This window comes from Lactuca serriola, chromosome 7 (assembly GCF_051521515.1).
Source record: "Lactuca serriola cultivar US96UC23 chromosome 7, Lser_US96UC23_V15, whole genome shotgun sequence".
Taxonomy (NCBI): Eukaryota; Viridiplantae; Streptophyta; class Magnoliopsida; order Asterales; family Asteraceae; genus Lactuca; species Lactuca serriola.
In genome coordinates this window covers 60,064,277-60,072,635 of record NC_136414.1, presented here as the reverse complement: position 1 = coordinate 60,072,635, position 8,359 = coordinate 60,064,277, and the positions used below count along the sequence as shown (strand labels likewise).

Below are 8,359 nucleotides of genomic sequence, written 5' to 3'. Positions count from 1 at the left end.
TTTTATTGTATATCTAAACAAAGTAAAACATACAAGTCAAAATTGTCTTTGTTGAGAATGTAACTCTGTCTCCTACAAACCTTTGTACACCTGTTAGTTTTTTCATCCTGACATACATTTGATTGTGCATAGAAAGATTAATGAAATCCTAGATGACCAAATTAAACTGATTACAACATAGTGAAACAATGTCGGGTAAAAACTCAAATCAGGTTGAAAAGGTCAGACCAAACTAAGTCAAAATAATCAGAGTAAGGCAAAAAACATCAAATTTGTAGGCTAAAATCTATAACAACTATATCATATTTTGCAGGATGAACATCATATGGCCTAGCCCAGAGATTACAGAAGCCAGGTGCAATTTATTAAACATAAGCCCTAAAACTAGTAAATTATAAAAGTATAATAAGTTAAAAATCTTGTTTTTCATTTCCGTCTCGTAATATATATATATATATATATATATATATATATATATATATATATATATATAAAAGACAAAATGTCACTCAAAATGTTGCACAAAATATGTAAGTGGTCAGCCCAAGAAGTTAGCTTGAGTTGACTTGGGTCAGCCCAACTGTTTTGGGTTAAATGACCCAGTTAATAGCTCAATGTTTGTAGGCCCATGTATGTTTGCTTATATGCTGATTTCAGCTGTAAAGAGTGAAGCACGTAAGTTTTGTAACAGGGAACAAAGTGAGGTAAATTGCTTCTTAACCTAATACAAAAGTTTTCTCTCTTCTTGTGGATGTAAGCAAGTTATTGCTGAACCACGTTAATTCTATTGTTCTTCATTCTCTATTTACTTTCTTTTATCTTGGTTATTGTCATTGCTTGTTCTTGGGTCTAAGGGCAAAACGGGAATACAAACAGAAAAACAAATTGCTGTCAAGGTTTTATTATTTTTCTGCAGTGTATTGCTGGAGTAACAATTGGTATCAGAGCTTAATATCAAATTCGGGTGGTAGAGCTCATATTTGAGGTATTTAGGTGGTATTTTGTGTTCTGCACACAAGGTGTTCGATAAAAGTCCTGAGAGAGGCAGATTTTGAAACAAGCGGGTAAATGGCATCTACAAGCGGAACGGTTAAAGTTGGGAAGTATGAATTAGAGAAGTTCAATGGGAAGAATGATTTTTCTTATTGGAGGATGCAAATGAAAAATCTATTAATCTCACAGAAGTTACACAAGGCTTTGGCGGGTAAGACAAAGAAGCACAAAGATATGTCCGATGAGGATTGGGAGGAGTTGGATCTTGAAGCGCGAGCATCGATCATTTTATGCCTTGAAAGGGATGTTGCTTTCTTGGTTGGTAATGAAGAATCGGCAACTGCGGTGTGGGAAAAGTTAGAGGCAAACTTCATGACGAAAACTCTAACAAACAGGATCTATTTGAAGTCCAAATTGTTTACTTGCAAAATGGATGAAGGTTCTTCAATCCGGGAACACATCAGTAAATTTGATAGGTGTATATCAAATTTAAAAGACATTGATGTGAAGGTAGAAGATGAGGATCAAGCACTTTTACTACTTCTTTCGTTGCCAAAGTCTTATGAGAATCTGGTGCAAACATTGATGCTTGTCGGTGATAGCCTTACGATAGATGAGACTAGAACGTCAATTCTAGCGGATGATCTTCGAAAGATTGCAACTGGTGACATGGCTGCTGCTAGTGGTAACAAAGACCAGGCACAAGGATTGTTTGCAAGAGGTAGAAGTAATGAGAGAGGAAAAGGCAAAGGAGGAAAGTCTAGATCTAAATCTAGAACTCTTGCTGAAAGGCGGTGTTTTAAGTGTGGCGAGCTTGGACATTTCAAAGCAAATTGTCCTAACAAGAGAGTATGATGGAACAAAGAAAAGAACAACAACAACAACAAAGGAAATGCACAAGAGAAGCAAGAAGCTAGTTATGCCTCGGGAGAAGAAAGCAATGACGAGTGTTACTTTGCCACTTCTGATGAAGAAATCTCTGGTAAATGGATTATTGATTCAGGTTGCTCGTACCATATGTGCCCAAATAGGAAGTGGTTTACTAACTATAGGAGCATAGATGGTGGAACCGTGGTAATGGGAAATAACCATTCCTGCAAAACGGTTGGGCTCGGTTTTGTTAGAATCAAAATGCATGATGGAGTGGTTAGAACTTTATTGTGAGACATGTTCCTGAGTTGCGAAAGAATCTCATCTCTAAAGGTGTATTGGACTCTGGTGGGTGTAAAATAGTTACATGGGAAGGAGTAAAGAAGGTTGTTCGTGGTTCTTTGGTTGTAATGAAAGGTATTCGTCAAGGAAACCTTTATGTCCTTTTAGGTACAACTGTGACAGATGGTGCAGCAGTTGGAACAAATGGTAGTGGTGGTGACCCATGTGAAAGCACTCGGTTATGGCATAGACGGCTTGGGCATATGTCCGAAAAAGGTCTTGATCTGCTTGGTAAAGAAGGTTTGTTGAAGAATTTGAAGAAGCCTTGCATGGATTTTTGTGAGCATTGCGTGTACGGTAAAGCACATCGGGTTCAGTTCAAATCTAGCAAACACAAAAGCAGAGGAATTTTAGACTATGTGCATACAGATGTTTGGGGTCCTGCTTCAGTCACTTCCAAGGGAGGTTCCAGATATTTTGTCACTTTTGTGGATGATCATTCTAGGTATGTTTGGATTTACTTTCTGAAACACAAGAATGACGTATTTGACACGTTCAAGAAGTGGAAAGTAATGGTTGAGAACAGAACAGGCAAGAAATTGAAGACACTTCGATCTAATAATGGTACAGAGTATACAGAAGGTTCCTTCAAGAAATTTTGTGATCAAGAAGGAATGGCTAGACATTGGACGGTCAGGAAAACACCACAACAGAATGGGGTCGCAGAAAGGCTGAATCGTACATTGCGAGAAAGATCAATGTGTATGCGATCGTATGCTGGTTTAGGTAGAGAATGGTGGGCAGAGTCAATTGCTACATCTTGCTACATTATCAATCGGTCTCCTCATGCGTCTCTAGATGGAAATATACCCTATAGGGTATGGTCAGGGGAACATGCAGATTATGAGAAACTCAGAATCTTCGGGTGCACAGCCTATTATCATGTTAGTGAGGGAAAGCTTGAAGCAAGAGCCAAGAAGGCAATATTCTTGGGATATGCATCAGGTGTGAAAGGCTATCAACTTTGGTGTTTGGAAGATTCCAAGTTTATAATCAGCAGGGATGTTACTTTTGATGAGAACTCCAATGTAGCTTCTTCAAAAGCTACGGTCCCAAATGGTGATGACATTGAGACGGTCAAGTCTCAAGTAGTTGATATAGAACCTAAAAGCCAACAAGGTTCTAGTCATGTTCACGAGGAAGATCATGGTGGTATTCACGATGATATTAAACATGAGACAGTTCAGCAAGAAAATGTACACGAACCAGAGGAACAAGAGCTCGAGGATAATTCGGTCCCTACTAGGCCGAGGCGAGCATATAAGAAAGTTCAAAAGTTGGGGTCTGATCAACCCTTGAAGCACTACGGACATGCAAGTTTGGTTGAGTATGCACTCTCGATGGAGGAAGATGAGCCGGTATCCTTCAAGGAAGCTATTCAAAATGGAAATAATGAGAGTTGGTTGGCTGCTATGGAAGAAGAGATGGAGTCTCTTCGAAAGAACCAAACGTGGGAGGTGGTCCCATTACCCGTAGGAAAGAAAGCTATTGGTTGTAAGTGGGTGTACAAGAAAAAGGAGGATTCTTCCGAACTCAGTGGTACAAGGTATAAGGCAAGATTAGTAGCAAAGGGGTTTGTACAAAGAGAGGGAGTAGACTGCAATGAGATATTTTCTCCGGTAGTGAAACACACTTCCATCCGAGTATTGTTGAGTATTGTTGCTCATGGTGATTTGGAGCTGGAACAACTCGACGTAAAAACCGCTTTCTTGCATGGAGAATTGGATGAGGAAATCTATATGCATCAACCTGATGGATTCAAGGTTGTTGATAAGGAAAGTCAGGTATGTCGCTTGAGGAAATCACTATATGGATTGAAGCAATCTCCTCGACAGTGGTACAAGCGGTTTGACTCTTTCATGCTGAAGCATGGGTTCTCCAGAAGTCTGTATGACTGTTGTGTTTACATGCGGAAGCTTCATGGAGGTGATTATATTTATCTTCTTTTGTATGTGGATGACATGCTTATTGCTTCGAAGAGCAAGGTGGAGATAGATAGGCTGAAATCTCAACTTGGTAAAGAGTTTGAGATGAAGGACATGGGAATTGCCAAGAAAATATTGGGTATGGAGATTAGAAGAGAGAGGACGAAACATCGATTGTTCTTGAGCCAAAAAGGCTACATTGAGCGGGTCATTGCGAGGTTCGGGATGCAAGATGCCAAGTCAGTGGTAACTCCATTGGCTCCACATTTTAAGCTCTCTAGTAGACAATCTCCTTCTACAGCAGAAGATAAGACGTACATGGGGCGTGTGCCTTATGCCAGTGCAGTCGGCAGTCTGATGTATGCCATGTTGTGTACACGTCCAGATATTTCACAGGCGGTTAGTGTGGTCAGCAGGTTCATGGCGAACCCAGGGAAGGCACATTGGGAAGCTGTGAAATGGGTCTTGAGATATTTGAAAGGAACCACTGATATTGGTTTATGCTTTGGTGGAAATACATGTCGAATTACTAGATTTGTGGATTCAGATCATGCTGGTGATCTGGATAGATGTCGATCTACTACTGGTTATGTGTTCAAAATACATGGTGCTCCAGTTAGTTGGCGATCGATGCTACAAGCAACAGTAGTGCTTTCTACTACAGAAGCTAAGTATATGGCTATAACAGAAGGTGTAAAGGAAGCACTGTGGTTGTGGGGTTTTTTAGATGATTTGGGGTTTGAGCAAGATTGTGTAGACTTGTGGTGTGATAGTCAAAGTGCAATTCATTTAGCTAAGAATCAAGTCTATCATGCTCGTACCAAACATATAAATGTCAGATATCATTTTGTGCGGGATGTCATAGAAGATGATGATATTTCTCTTATGAAGGTGCACACCGATGAGAACCCAGCAGACATGTTAACCAAGGCGGTACCAGGTGGCAAGTTTAAGCATTGCTTGAACTTGCTTAATATTAATCAGTGTTGATTGCCCTTGAGGGCAATGACATTGCGGGGCGGTGTCAGGGTGAGGTGGAGTTTTCACCCGGTGAAGTGAACTACGGTGGCTTGATCCCAGATGTGGGTACGTAGGCAACCATGGTCAAATGGTGCAGCCGGATTGAGTTTTACATATCAAGGTTTGCAACTTCTTCTTGGTGTATCATCCAAAATTTGAGGTCTATCAAATGTTGTTCGAGGTGGAGAATTGTAAGTGGTCAGCCCAAGAAGTTAGCTTGAGTTGACTTGGGTCAGCCCAACTGTTTTGGGTTAAATGACCCAGTTAATAGCCCAATGTTTGTAGGCCCATGTATGTTTGCTTATATGTTGATTTCAGCTGTAAAGAGTGAAGCACTTAAGTTTTGTAACAGGGAACAAAGTGAGGTAAATTGCTTCTTAACCTAATACAAAAGTTTTCTCTCTTCTTGTGGATGTAAGCAAGTTATTGCTGAACCACGTTAATTCTATTGTTCTTCATTCTCTATTTACTTTCTTTTATCTTGGTTATTTTCATTGCTTGTTCTTGGGTCTAAGGGCAAAACGGGAATACAAACAGAAAAACAAATTGCTGTCAAGGTTTTATTATTTTTCTGCATTGTATTGCTGGAGTAACAAAATATATACTTACAAACAGGGCTGCTGTTTAGGAAACAGGAACACAAGCTCAAAACGAAAATCATTTGACTCCCAGGGCAACAGAACCTTGATCAGAAAACTAGCCGTTTCCACAAAAGTTGGTATTAGATTATGTGTTTTATGTTTATGTATTCCCATCACAGACTATAATGTATTTGGTTTTTAGTAACACCAAGCAATTGTTATTTATGGTTATGTTGTAAACTAGATTTATGTATTTATTTATTCATGTGATTAGGAGAATCAACGCTCGGATCACCTTGAGTCCTATTGAAGGAATGAAACATTTAAAATGCAAATACACCGATGCTGTTTCTTACTGTCATAAAAATATTATATACGGAAATTTAATAGCACTAAAATCTTTTTTTTTTAAATGAAAAAGCAAAAAGAAAGATACGAGTTTTAACAAGTCATCACTCATCTAAGAGATTCAAATTCAAACAATCGTCAGGGAAGTACCACATCCCTTTGCTATACACACCTTGTCGACTTTTTTTATTAGTGTCAAGGAAGCGGCCATAGCTCTTTTGTCGTGTCCATGACTCTGGTTTAATAACAACACAAGACGTCAAGTAGCTATAAAAGATTGCATATTCTTGTATTATTGTCTTTTCTGGCGACACCCATTTCATTTCCCAAAAATCTAGTTCCATGACCATTTTTGGTCTTGAAAGCCAACTTATCACAAAAAGCTTTTCATTTGAACTCACAAGTCGCAGAAAGTACAAGTCTGGCTTCCGAAAACTCCTTGTTTCAAGTAACATCCATTTTCCCTTCCACTTTGAGTTCCGATTGAGTCTAAGTTCTCCTAAAGAACAATCAGAGTGTAGAGTATATATCTTCCCTTTAAAAACATGTACATCAACGATGGGGCAAGTCAGGAAGACATGATTCCATCCTGGTTTACCCGCGATATAAAAAGATAGCCATAATTTTGAACTTAACACAACAAACACCCACCCAGATATTGAAGGTGAAAAGACAAGGATACCCATGATAACCCTCATTCCTTTCTGTTTAGTAGGCAGAGCAGAAACACGTAAGGGGAAATCAGGGAAATGAAGTTGATGCCTTGTGATTGGATTCACAAGCAAAAAGTCACGGGTTTCCCTACTGAACAAGATCAGGTATCCACAAGTCAATCCAAAACAGATCCTGCCTGCAGAATGGGGAAGGATGGTCTTAAACATTGGCTCTTCAAAATCCTCCTTCAAGTAGATGTAGCAGTCTTGATTATTAGCATGGGGATTGATACTTATCTTCATGGGTGGTTTAGACGCCAAAAATATGCTACTCTTAGATACTGCAAATGACCTCCATGACTTGCAAACTCCTCTGAATGCAATAAAATCAACAACTCTTAGTTGCATCATAACTAGAAAAAGCACGTCATGATTAACATCTGACCAAGGTCCTACGTGATCCTTGTCAAAACTCGTGTTCCTGCTAGATGATGATGATGATGATGCATCATCATCATCATTCTGGTTTCTGGTCATACTCCTTGTCTTGGCCATTCCTACAAGTGCAAAAGGAAAATAAATACCACATGATAAAAACTTCGTTCCCAAGATTCTGTTTGTAATTAGGAGACCATAGCCTACCGATTATAAAAATAGTCTAAATCATATGTTTACAAGACCCTTTACAACATTGATAGGGGGAAATGTAACGCATAATACTATACCATGAGTATTAACTTCTAACCACCTATAAAAGGTAAAAATGGAAGATAAAATATCAATTTCAATGGTTGTTCACAAAACAGATCGCAACAGCTTATTTTGCAAACAAAATTGTAATTTTACTAACTTTAAACTGCAAATACCTGTTTGAATAACCAAAATAAAGTGATTAGAACACCTGGAATCAATGAAGTGCAAAAACTGAGATCAAATTAGGGCAAAATAGTCGGACTAAGGACAAATAGATCAAGTAGACAAAACAATATAAGGTTGCCTTCTGGCGATATGTATTGACCCCTATTATGTTATATATATCTGTATATATAAGGTGAAATTAAATAGAGAAGATGACTCTACAAGCAGATGCGAGGAGGAAAATATACTGCATTGATAGCGTTGAGCGTAGAATTGTTGGGCGTAGGGAGGAAGAACAACAGAGACCATGAAAGTTTCGTGAAACGAGAGATCTAACCTAAATAATTGAGTTATGATTTTTCTAAAAAAAACTTTTTAAAAAAAATATTTGTCTATTTTAAATTTTATTAAATAATCTATCATATTATTATCTGAATATTAAATAAAAGTTTTATCAGTATTAATTTTGTTTTTTATTTTATTTGATTGATGTCTCTATCATATTATTTGCATTTGATACGTTCGGTTTTCTCGCATTGGAAGCGGTGAAACTTTTTGATAGAGTACAATGGCTAATGCATAGTAATGTTATATCCCAAGAGCTATGGATGTAGTGTTTAAAAAAATAGGTTTTACCATACAAAAAAGTTTAGCGATGTAGTTTATTGATTCTTTACATTCCCATTCGTTGTACGGTCATAACTAAGGTGATGTTTGTTTTTTCTAAAAAAACCACTTCTGACCACTTATTGATGCACCGCACAGCACT

The 8,359-nt window shown here is 38.2% G+C and overlaps 1 protein-coding gene across 9 annotated transcripts; it reads right to left on the bottom strand.

Moving 5' to 3' along the window:
• Window positions 1–6,074: 6,074 nt before the first annotated feature.
• Window positions 6,075–7,918, bottom strand: LOC145061561 (uncharacterized). 9 transcript variants are annotated; one of them, XM_079009084.1, is made up of 3 exons: window positions 7,813–7,918; window positions 7,189–7,289; window positions 6,075–7,105 (listed from the first exon to the last, which is right to left on the bottom strand). In XM_079009084.1, the coding sequence occupies exons 2-3, from the start codon at window positions 7,251–7,253 to the stop codon at window positions 6,184–6,186; spliced, it is 987 nt and encodes a 328-aa protein (XP_078865210.1). In that variant the 5' UTR covers window positions 7,254–7,289; window positions 7,813–7,918; the 3' UTR covers window positions 6,075–6,183. The 9 variants fall into 9 exon arrangements, with proteins under 9 accessions (XP_078865210.1, XP_078865209.1, XP_078865207.1 ...); XM_079009083.1 differs by having other exon boundaries at window positions 7,839–7,906; XM_079009081.1 differs by having other exon boundaries at window positions 7,375–7,895.
• Between the last annotated feature and the right edge of the window lie 441 nt (window positions 7,919–8,359).